Here is an 18,072-nt window from a genome sequence, read left to right as displayed (position 1 = left end):
CCTTGCAGCTCCCCTTCGTCTTCACTCAACAACACAGTATCATCCGCAAACAACAGTACAGGGAGTTTCCAAACACTATCCTCTCTCACCAGGGCCACTCCAACATCCACTGCTGTTGATAATTCTTTAATTTTTATTCTCTTTGTTTCTGGATCCTATTTCACTGTACCTTTTTATATGCAAATGAGAATTGGGAATTTTGATGGTGTTATAAATGAATTGTGGATGGTGTGCTTGTGAGTTTAAGCTGAAGATTTTGAAGCCTTAAATGATGAATTAAAGGATGTGTGACCTGCTTGACATAATGACTTATTTTTATTTCTGGATCACACCTACCCCATATATTAGTGGACAGTAGGAGTGGGATATAGTGCTGTGCTTACAGATAAGTTATTTCAGTTATAATTTAATCGTAATGTTCAGTAAGTTTTGTAGTTATGGACTTGTGGTAGAATCAGACTATAGTTTTTTTTTTTTTTTTTAATAGACCCCTGCAGGTTAATACGTTACATAGCAATTGCATTTTAAGGCATCTGCAGTGATATGTTAATTTGAATGGCAATGATATGTTAATTTGAGTGGCAATAAATGATAATGGGTTTTGTTACCCTATCTGTAGATGTGAAAAAGAGGTGGTGGTCATGATGATTATGCAGAAGTTCATTGCAGTTTATGAGTCTTGAGTATTTGGTTGTCATCCATACTTTCCAATATCATATTAGGTTGAGAGATTTTAAACATAGCATCCATCTCTGTAGACTCATTATTAAAGAGAAGAAAGCTCTGTTGCTGCCTATAAAACTAATGAGAATGTGAGGTTAAAGAGAGATCATTTGGAGGGAGAAGTTACTGGAGATCTTTGCAACAAGTACAGTACTATATTTTGAAAGGTAAATGGTTAGTTTGGAGGTGAAGTAAGACTGAAAGTACCATTGGCAGAGAGAGACCATTTCAGTATGTTGTATGGAAATTAATGGCATAATACATTGGTGAAAGTGTGTGAAGAGGTTAGAATGAAAGAAGCATGTTAAAATAGCATGTTGCTTGGAACCAGGTCTGTGGTGACTTCCAGGAGAGAGCAGGGCCTAAGAGATGTTGCAGATGAATAAATAAGTATTTAACTATTTGATAAGAACTTTCTTTTGAAAATTTCTAAAATGTGTCATATTTAATGTTTCAGGGAGTGTGGAAGGGCGATGCACCATCTGTGATATTGCTGGAGGAAACTCTCGAAAGTTCAACATTGTGTTTTGTGAAGTGTGCAGCTCATTCCTTGGTGAAGCCAGTGATGGTCCCAGAGATGTGTTTGAATGTCTGAGGACTAAGGGGGATTGTCAAATTCAGGGTCTAGTGGAGGAAGATCGGTGTGGTGCGTGTTGGCTGTATAGAATCCTAACATCTTGCTCTATGCCCAATCTCCTCCACGATCGCCTCAGGAAACGCTTGCCACCCTTGCTGAAAGACCAGATCCCCACCAGTCTGGCTAGGAGTATGGTTGGAGGAGGGGCACAGCCAAATCTAGAAAAAGACGCGGATTTGGCTAGTCATATGAAGCGCCTGCCTCTGGACCCAGGAGGGGGTGGTGCCTTTGGTTCTGTGATGGATTTACCAGGTGGTTGGCGACGCAAGACTGGACCAGAAACCATAGTTATCAGTCCAAGTGGCGAGAAATTCAAGAGTGTTCAGAAGCTGGAGGAGTTTTTGAAGAAGCAGGGTATTAGTACAGATGCACGAATTCTCTTTGGGAATAGTACCCCCTTGGTTGCCCGCACCAATGAGGGGAAATCCAAGCCTTCACAGACAACTAGTGGAGGTGCTAAGGGGAAAGTTGTTATGATTTCTCTGCCTGGAGGATGGACGCGGAGAATAAAGTGGCGACTGCAGGGTAACAGGTTTGATACCTACGTTGACAGTCCAGATGGCCGAACATTCAGGTCAAGGAGAGAGTTGAACTCATATTTCCAGATGATTGGTAAAGTTGATGACATTCACAAGTACTTCCCTGTAGTTTCTGGTTATTCAGATGCTTCAATTCCCAGTTCAAGTGAAACCCCAGGGTCCTCAAGCACAGAGCCTATCTCCAGTTCAGAGCTGTGTTCAGAGGCTAGTGACAAGTCCCCAGAGGTGTCCGAGTGTGAGGCAGAACAGATGCTTCCTCCTGCACAGATCCTTAGTGGGAAACCTAAAATGTCTGTGATAAAGCAACTGAAGAAGATGGGCAAAAAGGAGAAAGGGAGACCAAGATGTAAATCTATTTGTAAAATGAAAGTTTGTAATTCAAATGATACAGAGCTCAAAGATCAAGCTGTAAAAGATGATGTCAGCTGGGAAGTGAAGAGTGCTGAACGGAAACTCAAGAAGCAAAAGTCAGTCCAAAGAAGCCGATCGCTCTCCATTGGTAGGAAGAGCAAGGAGGATGTCAACTTGACAGATACAACTGAGAGTGAGTCAGAGCAGAAAAAGTCCACATCTACTAATTCATTTCCAAAGGCCAGAGGCCGTCCAAAAAAGATAAAAATCACACAGACCAGTCCTCCATTCAGCATAGAAGTTCCCCCAGCCTCTAAAATCATAGATAGTAGTCCTCCACTCTTTGGCAAGGAGAGTCCCCCTTTATCCATAGCTAGTGAAATCTTTGTACCTGTGGTTTCCACAGAGAGCTCTCAGGATGTAGGCAACAAGGTTGTGGAGGAGGAGAAAGTAAATGTTACTGGTGACCTGGACCAAAGCCAGGAAAGTACAAAGACAGCAGAAGAGGCTTTGACCTTACCCAAGGTTAATGATGTGGAGGGTGAGAAGAAAGACCCCAAAATTGTCCTGAAAATACCGAAGAAAGCTATCAAAATGAAACCTGTTAAGGAGAAATCCAAGAAGAAAAGAAAGCTTGAAAAACAGCTTGCAGCTAAATCTAAAGACAGTATTACCTCAGATCTCTTCAAAACTCTTAATGATTCAGAATTGACAAATTGCAGTGACCGAGTTGACACACCTGTTGGTACTAATTCATTGCAAGAATCTGCTCAGGGTCCAGTGTTTGGCCAAATTGCTGACACAGAAGTTACAAAGCCTGTGGAAGTAACTGTAGTTGCACCTGATACTCCAACTGGTACTAAAGCTTTTGAGCCTGCACCCAGTGAGTCTGAGATTGAGAAGCAAAGGGTAGTAAGAGTATCAGACCTTAAGAAGACCAAGAGTAAGAGGTACTCAACACACCACTTGAGCAATGGGTGGACAAGGAAGGTAAGATGGAATGAGAAAGGAGAGGGGAGGGTGACATTGCTCCACAGCCCTGATGGCCAGGCATTTAGATCCAGGATAGAGCTCCTTGCTTACTTAAAAAAGGCTGGGAAGTCTAGAGTAAACTTGGACTACTACTATCCAGCATTTCTCAGGAAAGATGCAGATAATCAGGAAACTGAAACTGATAGAGAAGGTCGAACCATCCTGACCGAATCATCCACAGGTACTATGGCAACTTCGACCTCAGCCCAGTCTTCAGAAATCAGTGAGCTATCTGATAGTGATGCATTCCTAAGGACCTCAGAAGATTCTTTTATTTCCGGTGAGGAGTCTAAACGGCCTAGAATATCCCAGGTGGTTCGGGACTTCAGGAAGAGCATCACTCAAGGAAACACACTGGAAGACATCACTGAGGAAGGAGGTATTAAGAAAACTATTATTAAAACTGCAGGCACCTCCATACCAAGTTTCACGGAAGATGGGAGGAAACAGGTGTCTGTGCCAACTAAGGGTGGACGCGGCATTGTGATATCTATTAAGGAGATTAAACCGGCAGCAAAGTCAGAGTTGGAGGATGTAGAGCTGCCACCAGGGGAAGCAGGAGGGCCCAGAGTGAAACATGTTTGTCGCAGTCAGGCACAGGTCAGTTTATCTTGCAGTCTTTTCTTTCCATTTTATCACCCCTTTTTTTCCCAATGTAAGGTGTATCTCAGACAATCCACTCTGTCCACATTGCAATGCTACAGGTCCTTGTATTTGATGTTAAATATTTATTCATCTTTGTGGTAGACGGGGATGTTCACCATCCACACACTTGCTGCAATGCTGCTCTCGGGTGACTGTCCTATCCTCTCTTCTTTCCTTCCTTCATCTTCTGTTTTTTTTTTATTTTCAGTCGTTCTCTTCCTTCTGTCTGTGAGTGACAATCTAAATGGTTTCCTGTACAACAGGAAACCCCTTACAATGCTAGGTGGTAACCATATAACCAAGTTATGGCTCCTGGTGGTTTAGTGGGTAATTAAGGCACTCCAATCGGATTGAGCCTGTACAGGTTTACATCCAAGGGGTGGTTGGGATTTATTGCTCATATAATGCCACTCAGGATGAGTGAGGCTGGTCACTCTCATCTTAAATGTCACAAGCAACTTGCCTAGCCCCGGGCTTCTATGCTTCTCATGGGGCAACACAGGATAATATGATGAATGAATGAAAAAAAATTAGAACTGATGAGGCAGTACAAGATTGGATGTTGATGGAAGATCATGCTTAAATGATAGTGGTGAACAAGGAAAAGTTTATTTGCCATGAAATGCTGTACTGATATGTAGTTCATCAGTTTCTGTAGTACACCATACCTTTCTAGCAACATGAAGTACCAGTAAAAAAACAACAACCTCAAGCTTGTGGAAATCAAATCACCAAAGGGGTTCAGAGTTGTATCCCGGAATGTTGGTAGTTTGATGGGTACAGTGGGCGAAGTAATAGAGACGCTGAGTATGGAGGTGGGTGGCTTGTGTACAGGAAATCAGGTTCAGGGGAGGGTCAGCTTGGATGATTGCTGGGGAGGGGGGGGACTGCAGGTATAAGCTGTTTTGGCAGGGAAATGTAGACGGATATGGTGTGGATGTGCTGGTTAATGAGAAATGGGTGGAATATGTCAAGAACGTAATGAGAGAATGGAAGGATTATGACAGCCAGGTATTGTTTGATAAGCTCATTATTTCAATTACATCAACTTTTGTTCCACAGGTTGGCTTGGATGATGTAAAAAAATGAAAGGATTATAACAGTCGAGTATTGTTTGGTAAACTCATTATTTTAGCTATATTGGCATATGGTCCACAGGTTGGCTTGGATGATGTAGAAAAAATAAATAAATTTTGGGATGGTGATATATGTGGTTGTTGGTATAGATGATAGTTTTGGGTGGGAATTTAAATGGTCTTAAGCATGAAGTAGGTCAAGGATATAAGGGGGTACATGGGGGATGATACAAAGAATATGGAAGGGGCAAGGATACTCTGATTTAGAGAGACAGTGAGCATGATTATGTGTAACATGCATTTGGGGAAATGAGAGAGTAGGTTGATTGCATGCAAGTCTGGGAGAAACAGTTGACAGATTGACTATTTTATGGTCAGAATGGCTTATGGGAGGTTGGTGAAGGATGTTAGTTATAGGCAGTGAAGAGTATGTGCAGCAACACACATTGCTGATACGTGATATGGTGGTGAAGAAGAGGACCTATGCACCCAGGAGAAAAAATGGAAGTTGAAAACCAAGCTGTAAGGGATGCCTTCCATAGTAGGGTAAGAAGAGTGGTAGCTGAACAGAGAGCTGTTTACAGCAGTGTTGATGAGCAGTACGGAGGTCTGAAGAACATTCTCATGAGAGTTGCTGATTTAGTATGTGGATGATCAAGGAACTCCCCAGGACATAACATGGTGGTGGGATGAAGGTGACAAAGTTACAGTTAAGGGGGGGTGGTATCCAGTAATGGAAAATGGATGGTAACAGAGAGGAATGCATAGGGTTAGAAAGGAGGTATACAGTGCAAATAACCTAAATAGTGCTGAAAGAAAGTATTTGATATTTAAGGTGGCAGATCGGATGAAGAGGGAAAACAGGTACATCAGGTGAGCAGTGTGTGAAGAATGATGAATGAAAGGTAGTTGTTGACAGTGAGGATATTAAAGACACCTGTAGAGAGCATTATAACCAGTTGCTGGACGAGGAGAGTGACTGGAACAAGGAAGGCTTGGAATCAGCAGATCCAGTGGTTGGTCCTTGGCCTTTAACCTATGGATTGCGAGTCACAGCTCCGGCTGGGAAGCGTCGCATTGCGAGCCATAGCTCAGGCTATGCTAACCTTCCAGTGGCTGTGCATCACCGCTGACCACTCCACCCCTACATAAATTGACGCATGGTGCTATGCAAAGATGGACAGAGAGATTTTTTTTTTTTTCCCACCAGATGATGCCCTGGATGTTTATCTTCAAGTTATTAATAAACAAAAACTAAAAAAAAAAAATTCTTCATTTCTTGTTCACCATAGGGTGGGATAAAAAAGGTAGTTGTGCAATCCACTGGTTAACCCCTAAAAGATGGGCATCGTAATGTTTTGACTTGCTCTCAGGATGGGCATAATCGGTGGGTGCGATATGGTGGGGGATTTGTGGTTAACCCCTAAAAGATGGGCATTGTAATGTTTTGACATGCACTCAGGATGGGCATAATCGGTGGCTGCAATATGGTGGGGGATTTGTTGGGGGGGAAGGTGTGGAGGGTGGTGGGGGGATGAGGACTGAGTGCTTGGGGGAGGTGTGGGTAGGGGTGGTGAGGTAGGGTGGGGGTGGTAAGTGGGGGGTTGGGAGGGAGGTGGGGGGAAAAGAGTGGTGGTGGCTGTGTAGGTTGGAGGGATGGTGTTGTTTGGGGGGTATGGGGATGGGGAGTGGAGAAGGGTACGGGGTTGGGGGTGGTGGGGGCAGGGGAAGGGCGGTAGGGGGTGGTGAGTGGTGGGGGGATTGTGGTGGGTGGTCGGGAATGAGCGGTTGGGGGGATTGGGGATTGTAGGGGGTGTTGGGGGTGGGGAGGGTAGTGGTGGTGGGAGGGTGGGGGTTAAGGATGGTAGGGGACTGTGAAGAGTATTGGGAGGATAGTGGGGGGTCAGTGGAGGATTGGGGATGGGATGGTGGGGGGTTGTGGGGGTGGGTGGTATGTGGGCGTGGTGGTATGGGATGGGAAGAGTTTGGGAGGGTGGGGGGGTGTGACCGCATATGCAGACACCCGTCTTTTTGGCCCTAGTACCCTTGGACAGCATATGCGGACACCCGTCTTTTAGGGGTTAATTGCTGCTGCTGCTGTGTGCAGGGCAGTATGCAGTCAGGGAAGGCAGCAGGTGTGTCTGGGTTGGCTGCTGAAATGTTGAAGGCCTCAGGAGATATAGGAGTGGCTTTAGTTACTGATTTGATAAATTTGATTATATATGAGTGTTGTCCCAGATAACTGGCTGAAGAGTGGGCTTGTTTATCAGGGAATGGGTGATGCCCAGGAAAGAGAAATAGAGACATAAAACTTTTGTATTTGGTAATTAGGATTGAAGAGTTAAGAGGAAGGATGGGACTGGAGTATATTGGTGTTGTGATTAGGAGGGGTAGATTGAGATGGCTTGGGTATGTTGAGGATGGAGGATGTCAGTTGGGTGCGGACGGTGAGAAGTGTGAATATCGGGGGTATGTTTGCGAGGGGCAGGCCAAAAAAGACTTGGGATGAGGTCATACACAGAGTGTGACCACAGGGATATGGAGTGAAGAGGGAGGCTGCCAGAGATTGAACCATGCACATAAAATGCCCATGGCGCGGGGGCGTGGCAAGGTTTGAAACACACCTCTTGCCTCGGAACCCCCAACCCTACCCCTTCCACTTTAGCACTGTCATTATCGGAGTTAGGTATGTTCAATGTTTTATGCCCTTAAAGCCCTTTATTATTTATTGTTTCGTGTTTAATTTGTGAGTAATGCATGCATTGACTGATTGCTTGATTGTGTGCCTGTTTAAAGTGGGGAAAAAGTGGGGTGAAAAAGGGGACTTCGAGCGAACGTCCAGAACCAAATTACATTTTCCCCATGGGTTTAGCTATTTGTATGGCACAGTTTTCTACGGCACAGGCTTGGCCCAGAACCAACTAGCCGTGCCGTAGGCGATGACTTTATTTATACAGGTAACTCGCACGGAACACGATCTCGCGGAACGCGCTCGCAGTTATACACGGTAAGGGCTGAGATACATATAAGACAACGTAAGATTAAAAAACCATCATGAAAACTACAAATTAATGCAGGAGAGGCCTTTGAAAGATCAAATCCTCGAACGTCACCGCAGCGCGCGGTTTGTTTTGATTACATGACGATCTAGGCGGGAAATTATTCAGTGAGTGAGACTTTCCCGAGTACAGTAGCACAGTATTTGTAAGTTAAATATTTAGAGTACTGTACTGTTCTGGTAAGTTTATGTGCAACTTAAAGTACTATTAAATAACGTTAAAGCAAGAAATAGTCTTATAACCAGTTTACCTGATAGGCGTCAGAATATTGCCTTTTTTATTTGTTCGTTTTTTCCACAGTACTGTACAGTATTTGTAAGTTAAATATTTACTGTTCTCGTATGTACTGTACTTGTAAGCACTTAAATAAAGTTAAATCATTAAATAAAGCCTTGTAACCAGTTAACCCGAATTATATGATTACACATGATCGGCGTCGGAATATTGCCTTTTTTGTTTGTTCGTTAAACTCTTACTGTACTGCTTTTCTACAGTACTGTATTTGTAAGTTAAATATTTACTGTTCTGGTATGTACTTGTAAGCAATTAAAGCATTAAATAAAGCCTTGTAACCAGTTAACCTGATTTATATGATTACCCATGATCGGCGTCGGAATATTGCCTTTTTTGTTTGTTCGTTAAAGACTTATAATAAGAGAAAAGTACATTTTTGTCATGGTATCTTTACCTATTTGCTCAGGTTTGCTGTAATGGTTTGGATCATTTGATGCAATGCAAATTGTAGAAAACTGTGAAAACTTTCGGGAAGTGAACGAAAATCTGGGACATGAGACTGACCTTGACTTCACCCTCTCATGTGTCATCTGTCAGTTCAACACCTGCTATCGTGATGAGTGGATGTACGATTTTTTCGCTCGTTGCCATGCCTAACCACACATAGTTACATCCATTATCTCGATCCAGACAGAAAATACAATCTTTTTCCTCCCTTGCAAAACACAAACAACCACCCTGTTTACGAGACAGCAATATATATTGCGAAAGTAACAAAGTAAAATGATAGAGAAAGATGAACATGTTATGACGGAAGAAGTACGTTTTCCCCGTCTGTAAACGTATTTATTTCTGCTTTGTATCTGTATTCGCAATAATTAGACTTATTGTTAGTTCTGAAACTGCATTACGATTCTATTTTTAGCCATACTCGTGGTGTGGGAGCTGGAAGTTGTGACACAACTTCCTTATTGCTAATCGGACTGACCCTCCACTTTATTCTCCCGTGGCAGAGTCTAGCCTTGGAGGACGTGCAGTTTTCTCATTTAGGACTGAAAATTCAACTCTTTCGCTCCCTTTTCCAAGCATGGGCACAACGATAACGTAAAAAATACAGTAACCCCTCCAATATCCGGATCAATAGAGCCATCGGTAGGTTCGGATATTGGTTTCGTCCGGATATTGGGCCCCAGCTTATGGACTTGTACTTACGGACCCTAACACAGAGAAACACCTATACAACTCCCTCCGGACATGCATAGCACCTATTTAACACCCAAATCACACCAATAAGGCACATAAATGACTGAAATAAATGCAATAGAAACATAAAATGTGGGTTTAGAAGTATGTTCATACATTAATAAACATTTTGGTACTTATGGACTCTAACCGAACCTAACCTAACCGAACCTAACCGAACTCTGAAAAACACATTCCTACTGCACATGCATGAGGTAAGTTTAGTATGGAAAGAAGTACAGTATGACACTTTCTGGTAAGTATAGTATGGGAAAAAATACAATATGAAACATTCTGGTAAATATAGTATGGAAAATAGTACAACATGAAACATTCTGGCTACTTACAGCAAGTCCCTGGCCACCTCGATGAATAACCGCCTCCTCTCGTACTCTGACAGTAAGAACGATTTCCTGAAGCACTTGCACTACACTCTTCCTGAAGTCTTGCACTGAACTTAGTCACTAACACACAGAAGTCATGGCGAACAGCGCAGGTCTTGTCGCGGTGAGAGATAGGCGGGAAGTGGGGAGGATGCAGCGGCGCTCTATCGGACGTCGGAGGAATAACGAACCAAAACAATGCTCTCACGCGGCGCGCGCGGCAAGTTCAAATTACGGACGGCAAAAAATCGATTTTTTTTTTCCAATTTTTTTGGATTTTCGGACCATTTTGGGAATGTTTGATCCCAGGACGATAAGGTTCGGTTAGTGGGGATGTTCGGTTATTGGGCGTCCGGATATTAGAGTGATTACTGTAACTCGAAACTACCATAAACATATCAAAAAGGTGAAAATGTATTCATAACATTTTTTTTTTTCCAGCCATTCCTAACAGATTATGTACTGAAATCATTCGATATCACAGCACTGCATTTCTAAGTTAAATATGTACTGTTCTGGTATGTACTTGTAAGTTAAAGCACTGGTACCAGTTAACCTGATTTATATGATTACCTATGATCGGTGTCGGATTGTTTCCTTGTGTTTACGTACAGTATTTGTGTGTTGAAGTTTTGCTCTGGAGTACTGTATTTGTGAGTTATAACATTAAATAAACCTTCTAACCACTTAAAGTGCTTTCTAGTGATTACCAGTGACAGATAACAACAAAACAACACATTTGGGGGGTCTAGGGAGCAAAATATGGAGTAGTTTAAATATACGCGATTTCGCACCTAACACGGCATGGTAGGAACGAAACCCACGTGTTCCGTGCGAGTTACCTGTATATATATATATATATATATGTATGTATGTATATACACATACATATATACATATGAGGTGCTACCCAAAAGTTCCAGTAATTTGAATATTGTAGGAAAATAAGTTACCTTACCTCTTAGTACTCAGAGACAAGGAGTGGTCCAAAACTGCTATTTTCTCTGACTATGCGACCCCCCCTCCCCCCCCCAGCATGATGCACCAATAGTGACTTAGAAGCTCGTGGGGAAGGTGCTCAAGAGGAGTCTACAGTAAAGATCTTGCCAATAATGGTAATTTAGAATAGATACCCAGTTTCTAAAATAATGTTTGGATTAACTTGAATGACGGTTATTTTGGGAATGCCAAGTTGTTATACTGCCAGTATGTCCATAATAAATGGGGAATGAAACAGACAAATAAGAAGAGATGAAGGAAATTGTCAAAAATGTGAGCAATAGCGAGGAGGAGATGGAGGATCCTTCCCTCACCACCTCCCCTGACTCACCTGCTGCTCTCCCCTCCACCTCCACTGCCCCAGCTGACTCCCCCTCCACCTCCACAGCCCCACCTGACTCACCTGCTTCACCAGGCATATCTGCAACCCCCACCATAATGACTTGCTGCATTCTGGAAGAAATATAACATTCGACAGGCTGTAAATTTCTTGGTCAAAGCCTGGAATAATACAACACTGGCAACCATTAAACAAGCATGATGCAGCGGGGGCACTCTAAGTGTGTTGCTGCACCTCGGAACCCGTGATATTAAAGTCCGTCAGGTCTGTTGTCTGCTGTTGTTAAGGTGACTGGCCATTTTTTGTTATTGTAGCTATATCTGTAGTGTACATCTGAAAAATTTCCCCTTTATTATGTCTCTAAGGGTCAAAAAACGTCAGGGTATGATGGTGTACCACCCATTTGTAATTTTTCCCGTAAGATTATGTATTCACAGTGTGTGATTTCACAGTGCCCGAGGACCAGGACTGCCCATCTACTCAGATACTGTGTGAGCCCACTGTATATATATATATATATATATATATATATATATATATATATATATATATATATACTGTATATATATTTATATATATATGTATATTTATATACAGTATATATATATACCGGGTACTGTATACACACACACACACACACACACATATATGAGTGCTACCCAAAAACTCCAGCAATTTGAATATTGTAGGAAAATAAGTTACCTTACCTCCTAGTACTCACTGTTGCCTTTGAAGTAGTCCCCTCGGGCATGTATACAGTGGTCCCAGCATTATTTTCACAAGTCCATGCATCCCTGAAAGGCTTCAGACGTGATGGTCTTGAGCACCTCCTGCGATTCTGTCTCGATATCCTCAGTCAAGTCGATGCCCTTTCAGTCGTAATTTTAGCTTGGGAAACAGGAAAAAGTCTCAGAGGGCAAGGTCAGGCAAATAGGATGGGTGGGGAATGACTGGAGTACTGTGTTAGTGGAAGCCAGGAACTGTCGGACAATAATTGATGTGTGGATGGGGCAGATGTCATGATGCAGGACCCAGATCTTGCTCTTCCATTGTTATGGACATTTGCAGCAGATGTACTCCCTCAGATGCTGCAAAACTTCACAGTGAATCTTTCCACTGACAGATTGACCGGGTGGGATGAATTCCTTGTGAACAATCCCTTGGATATCTAAGAAAACGATCAACATTGACTTGACATTTGCTGCGAACTTGATGCGCTTTTTTCAGCCTCGGTAAATTGGGAGACTTCCATTGCAGTGACTGCTGCTTTGTCTCCAGGTCATAACCATAAACCCATGATTCATCACCAGTTATGACCATGGAGATGAAGGTGGCATCATCTCTGACCTGATTCTTGAGCTTCCTTACAAACTGCAACGCGATGTGCCTTCTGCTCGTCACTCGGCAGTCTTGGCACAAATTTTGCAGCGATGCTTCTCATGCCCAATACGTCTGACAAAATGCATTGCATGCTCCTGTACAACAGTCCAACGATATCACAAACATCATAGATGGTTCATCTACGATCTGCAAGGATACCCTGACGAAGATTTCCGATTTTTTCTGGTGTTGTGGCTGTTGACGGTCATCCAGAACGGTCATCGTCTTTGATGGACATTCGTCCTTCCTTGAACCGCATGTACCAGAAAAATGTTCTGCTTTTGGACGTGGCATTGTCACCAAAGGCATGCTGAAGCAACTGGTAAGTTTCTGCAGCCGTTTTGTTGATCTTGAAGGCAGGTTTTTTGTTCCATGAGGTCCGCCATGGCAAAACCGCTAAACCACCTACACACCACGTTACAATAGTAAGCGTAGCTCAACAACACATCTGCTTACAGACACGGCCGTGGCCACACTGACACACAAGGGGTGCTGCTGACTCCTCCTAGTGGCAAGAGGCAGAAATGCAAATGGTTGGCTCCCTCTCTTCAAATTACCGGAACTTTTGGGTATAACCTCGTGTGTGTACATATATATATATATTAGCTAGTCAGGTCAGGTGTGAGTAAGGGGATGGGTCTATTATGATGTGGCAGGGGTAAACCAGCTCTGCTGTCGGGCCCTGCTGCGGATGTCACTGATTGCACTGCGCAGTTGACCCATGCGTGGTGTGGTGCGGTGAGGATCTGTCCCTTCTCCCCTTTGGGGCAAAGATGCAAATGACTGTGTTTGAATGGATGAGTAAATGGGGAGTGTGTCGTCCTGTCTAACCATGGACTTGTAAATTTTCACTTTAGTATGTACCGAAAGCATATTATTAGTCCAAACAGATTTCAGCATTCCAATAGCTCGCCAAGCCTGTCTAGTCCTCTCTTCAATTTCATTGTTTAATGATCCATTAGATGATACAATCGTTCCCAGATATTTAAAGTTTTCAACATTCTTCACCACATTATTTCCAGTTACACAATCGATTTGGTTCTCCATGTTCATATTAATAATTTCAGTCTTTTCACAATTTTTTACCAATCCTACTTTTTCTTCTTCCTCCACCAGACAATCAAGCACCCTCTGCGTCTCATAAATACTTCCGCAAATCAGTACAATATCATCAGCATAGTCCAAATCCATCAGCTTCTTATTTTCTTTCCAGTTAATTCCTGCACCTGTTCTCCTTACAACCTTTCTCATAATATAATCTATAACCAAAACAAACAGCAATGGTGAAAGAACTCCTTGAATCACTCCTGACCTAACTTCAAATGGATCATTCAAAGAACCACCCACCATTACCTTACAAAAAGTACCTTCATGCAGGTTTCGAATAATATTTACAAACTTTTCTGGTATACCATAGAATCTCATAATTTTCAACATAGCTCCACGTGAAGCACTATCAAACGCCTTTTCAAAATCCACAAAATGCATACTAAGTGGCATTTTCATCTCATTAGCTTGTTGCATTAGATGCCTTACAATAAAAATCTGATCATCACAACCTCGACCATTTCTAAATCCTGCTTCTTCTTCTCTTTAAAATTTGTCAAGTACTGGCTCTATTCTGTTCAACAAGATTTTGGAAAAGACTTTTGCAACTACAGGTGTCAAAGTTATCCCCCTCCAATTGCCACACACACTTAAATCTCCCTTTTTTGGTATTTTTATAATCACTTCATTTTTCCACTCTTCTGGAATTCCACCATTATCCCAAGCAACATTAAAAAGTTTCAAAAGCGCATTCATCAACTCGTCCTTTTCCACCTTAAGCATTTCAGGAAATATTCCATCCTCTCCTGGGGCCTTAAAATTCTTTAACTCCTTTATAGATTTTGCTACCTCTTCCAAGGAAAAGTACTTATGGGTCTGTCATCTCACAAAACTTCACCCCCTTACCCCCAAATCTATATCAAAAAATGATTCCATTATCTCGGGCTTCTGCTAAATTGGTGTTCATTAAATCGAACATCTAGTGTACACCAGTTTTGAGGTATTTAAGGAAGTAGGCAGGTTGCCTGTGGCAATGTTTATTGGCGATCTCTTGAACAGGCTGTGTTGTTTACCAACCACTGCTCCAACTGGACGCATCAGTGTATCATGCATTGTAAATCCTTTTTGATAGCTTTCAGAGGTAAGTTTATAAAAAGGCCCAGTAATTGTGGTAATCCAGGAAAAATAATAAGTAACCTGTGAAAGACCCATTGCAATAGAGAATATGGAAAGGCCACACCCAAAGCTGTTTGGTAAAGAATTAATCTCAATGAATCGACAACTCTTACTATGACACGGAAGCAACTGAGGACAACAACAACACCGCTTTTGTTGTCTCCACACTGGACTTTGAGGGGTTGATGAGGAGGAGGCAGCAGCACACTCCCCTCGTGTTGAGAGGTCGTAATCTGCCTCAAGCCTCGGAACCCCTCCCCCCTCCTCTGTCCATTCAAGTAGTGTCGTCAGTCAGTCAGGTAAGAATCATACAGTATTGTTCATTCCCATCAAATATGCTTTACTAATTTCTTTTCCAGATTGTTAGTGTTTGCTGGTGAACAGTTAGATATAGATTTGGGGGTAAGGGGGTGTATTTTTGTGAGATGACAGACCCATAAGTACTTTTCCCCTTAAAATGAGTTATTTCTAATTCAGAGAATTCTCAAATCATGGCGAGTGCTCAGTCCCATAAAGCCATGATTTAGGAGATTCCGCTGTGTGTGTGAATATATATATACAGTATGTATATATATATATATATATATATATATATATATATATATATATACTGTATATTATTATTGTTATTAATATGTTTATTTCATTATATTTTAGGTGTTGGGGATACCACGTGCTGTTTTCCCATCACCTAAGAAGGAGGAGGAGAGAATAAATGGGAGCAGTCACATACCTGTGAAAACTAAACAGAAGCGAAAAATAGTCACTGTCACAACCACAGCCAGTGGCAAGGTAATCTAATCAGTTGATTTAGCCAAAGGACTTATTTGTACAGTTTTCATGCTTAGTGGTAGCTGAGTGCCATATCACCTTTTGTCTGTGTTCATTTTGCCCAGGTTCATACTATTTTACAGGAAAATTGTTGTTAAAAGTTCTTTTGCTACCAGTAAAGCTTATTTGCCAGTTCCCCCCAAATCCAGTACATATTGAATGGAAGCCTATATATATCATATCCATAACATCTGTCTATCTATTTATTGCCAGACGCCTTAATCCCTTAAGGGGTGGCCACAAATAAATCGCCTCCATGTCACCCTGACCCCCACCATTTCATTGCCCTGTCCCAGCAACCCCCCCCCCCCTCTCATATACTTCTCCACTCCATCCCTCCATCTCATCCTTGGCCTCCCCTTTCCTCTCCCCCCCTCCACCTCACTCACATACACTTGCCTTGTCAGTCTCTCACTCTCCATCCTCTTCACATGTCCAAACCACCTCAGTGTTTCTCCTAATGCTTCCTATCACATCCATGTCCACGCCACAACGCTCCTTCACTTCCTCATTTGTCAGTCTGTCTCCATGTACTCCACATGCTCTGCTCAAATAACTCATTTCCACTGTTCTCACTCTTGACTTGTGTCCTTCTAACAAGGTCCAAGCTTCACATACGTTAGAGTTGGTATCACAATACTGTCATGCAGTAGCTTTTTCACTTCCATGCTCACTTCCCTGTTTCTTATCATTGCTGTCAAGGAACCAGCAACCTTTCTTCCTTGTTGTACCTTTTCAAGCATTTCACCCTCTAAACTTCCATCCTTACGCGTCACAGTTCCCAGGTACTTAAATGCACTCACATATTCCATTTCCTCCTCATCCAGCCTCACTGTACATTTACTGACTTCACTTCTCTCGAAGACCATAACTTCACTCTTCCCTACATTCAGCTTTAGATTCCGTTTCTTACACACACTCCCAAACTCACCCACCAAGCCTTGCAGCTCCTCTTCATCTTCACTTAACACAGTATCATCTGCAGACAGCAGTACTGGTAGTTTCCAAACATTGTCCCCTCTCACTAGGGCCGCTCCAACATCCACTGCCCTACCTTGTATCTCATTAATAACCTCATTCATATACAGATTGAACAACCATGGAGACATGACATATCCTTATTTCAGTCCAACCTTCAGATAGAAAAATTCACTCAGTTCACTATCCACACGCACTGCAGTCTTAACACCCTCATACATATTCTTCACGGCGTTCAACAACTTCCCATCTACTCCATATATTCTTAAAACTTTCCACAATCCATGTCTATCCACTCTGTCATATGCTTTTTCCAAATCCATGAAGGCTTCATACAACTTCTTTCCCTTCTTTAGAAACTTCCACTAAAGATTTAAGAATGAATATCTGATCTGCACAACCTCTTCCCTTCCTAAAACTTCCCTCTTCTTCTCCAACTAATTCCTCTGTTATTTCCCAAACTCTGTCAATAAGTATCCTACCATATACTTTTCCTTTTACACTAAGAAGACAAATGCTCCTATGATTACCACACCCTTCTTTTTCCCCTTTTCCTTTGTACAAGGGAATAATTATACCCGACTTCCAATCCTCCGGGACTCTGCCTTCCTCCCAAGTCAGTCTGCACATCTTCCACATCCATTCTGCTACTATCTCACCTCCATGCTTCAGCATTTCACCACACACTCCATCAAGTCCATAGCATAATAAATCTTTTTATCCATCACATTATTTGGTTTATACACTTTGGTTGAATAAAGATGATGATGTTAGGCATTACAGTCTTTCAGCATTGATCTAGGTTGCTTGTTTTGTATATTTACTAGTAAACATGTGGCAGCATTCCCCTTGAAATGCAGTAATTCTTTGTTGCAAATCAGCTCTTGACATTGTTACGTATTGTGTCCATCTGTCTATTGCCAGATGCCTTAATCCCATAAGGAGTGGCAACAAACAAATCGCCTCCATATCACCTGGTCCCCTGCCATTTCACTGTCCTGCTCCCAGCTCACACCCTCCTCTCTCATATACTGTACCTCTCCACTCCATCCCTCCATCTCTTCCTTGGCATCCCCCACCCTCTCCTTCCCTCCACCTTACTCACATGCACTTTCCTCATTAGGCTCTCGCTGTCCATCCTCTCCACGGGGCCAGACCACCTCAGTGTATTGCTCCTAATGCTTTCTGTCACATTCACATCCACACCTCAGCACACCATCACCTATTTGTCATTCTTTCTCCATGTAACTCCACATGCTCCTCTCAGATAACTCATTTTCACTGCTCGCTCTCTTGACTTGTGTCCTTCCAACAATGTCCAAGCTTCACTTCCATATGTTAAGAGTTGGTATCTCAAGACTGCCATGCAGCGACTTTTTTACTTCAGTGCTCATTTCCGT

General features: G+C 42.5%; 1 protein-coding gene across 1 annotated transcript in view; it reads left to right on the top strand.

The window, feature by feature from the left end:
• trx (histone lysine N-methyltransferase trithorax) overlaps positions 1 to 18,072 on the top strand; it is a 244,798-nt gene that overhangs the window by 53,260 nt on the left and 173,466 nt on the right. The window contains exons 4-5 of the mRNA XM_080275135.1: positions 1,181 to 3,882; positions 15,521 to 15,655. Coding sequence (XP_080131261.1) covers positions 1,181 to 3,882; positions 15,521 to 15,655 — 2,837 coding nt within the window. The remainder of the gene's footprint in view (positions 1 to 1,180; positions 3,883 to 15,520; positions 15,656 to 18,072) is intronic.

The sequence above is a fragment of the Coenobita brevimanus genome, chromosome 60 (assembly GCF_032717465.1).
Source record: "Coenobita brevimanus isolate Jiangsu-jjx chromosome 60, ASM3271746v2, whole genome shotgun sequence".
Lineage (NCBI taxonomy): Eukaryota > Metazoa > Arthropoda > Malacostraca > Decapoda > Coenobitidae > Coenobita > Coenobita brevimanus.
This window is presented reverse-complemented; position numbering and strand designations above follow the sequence as displayed.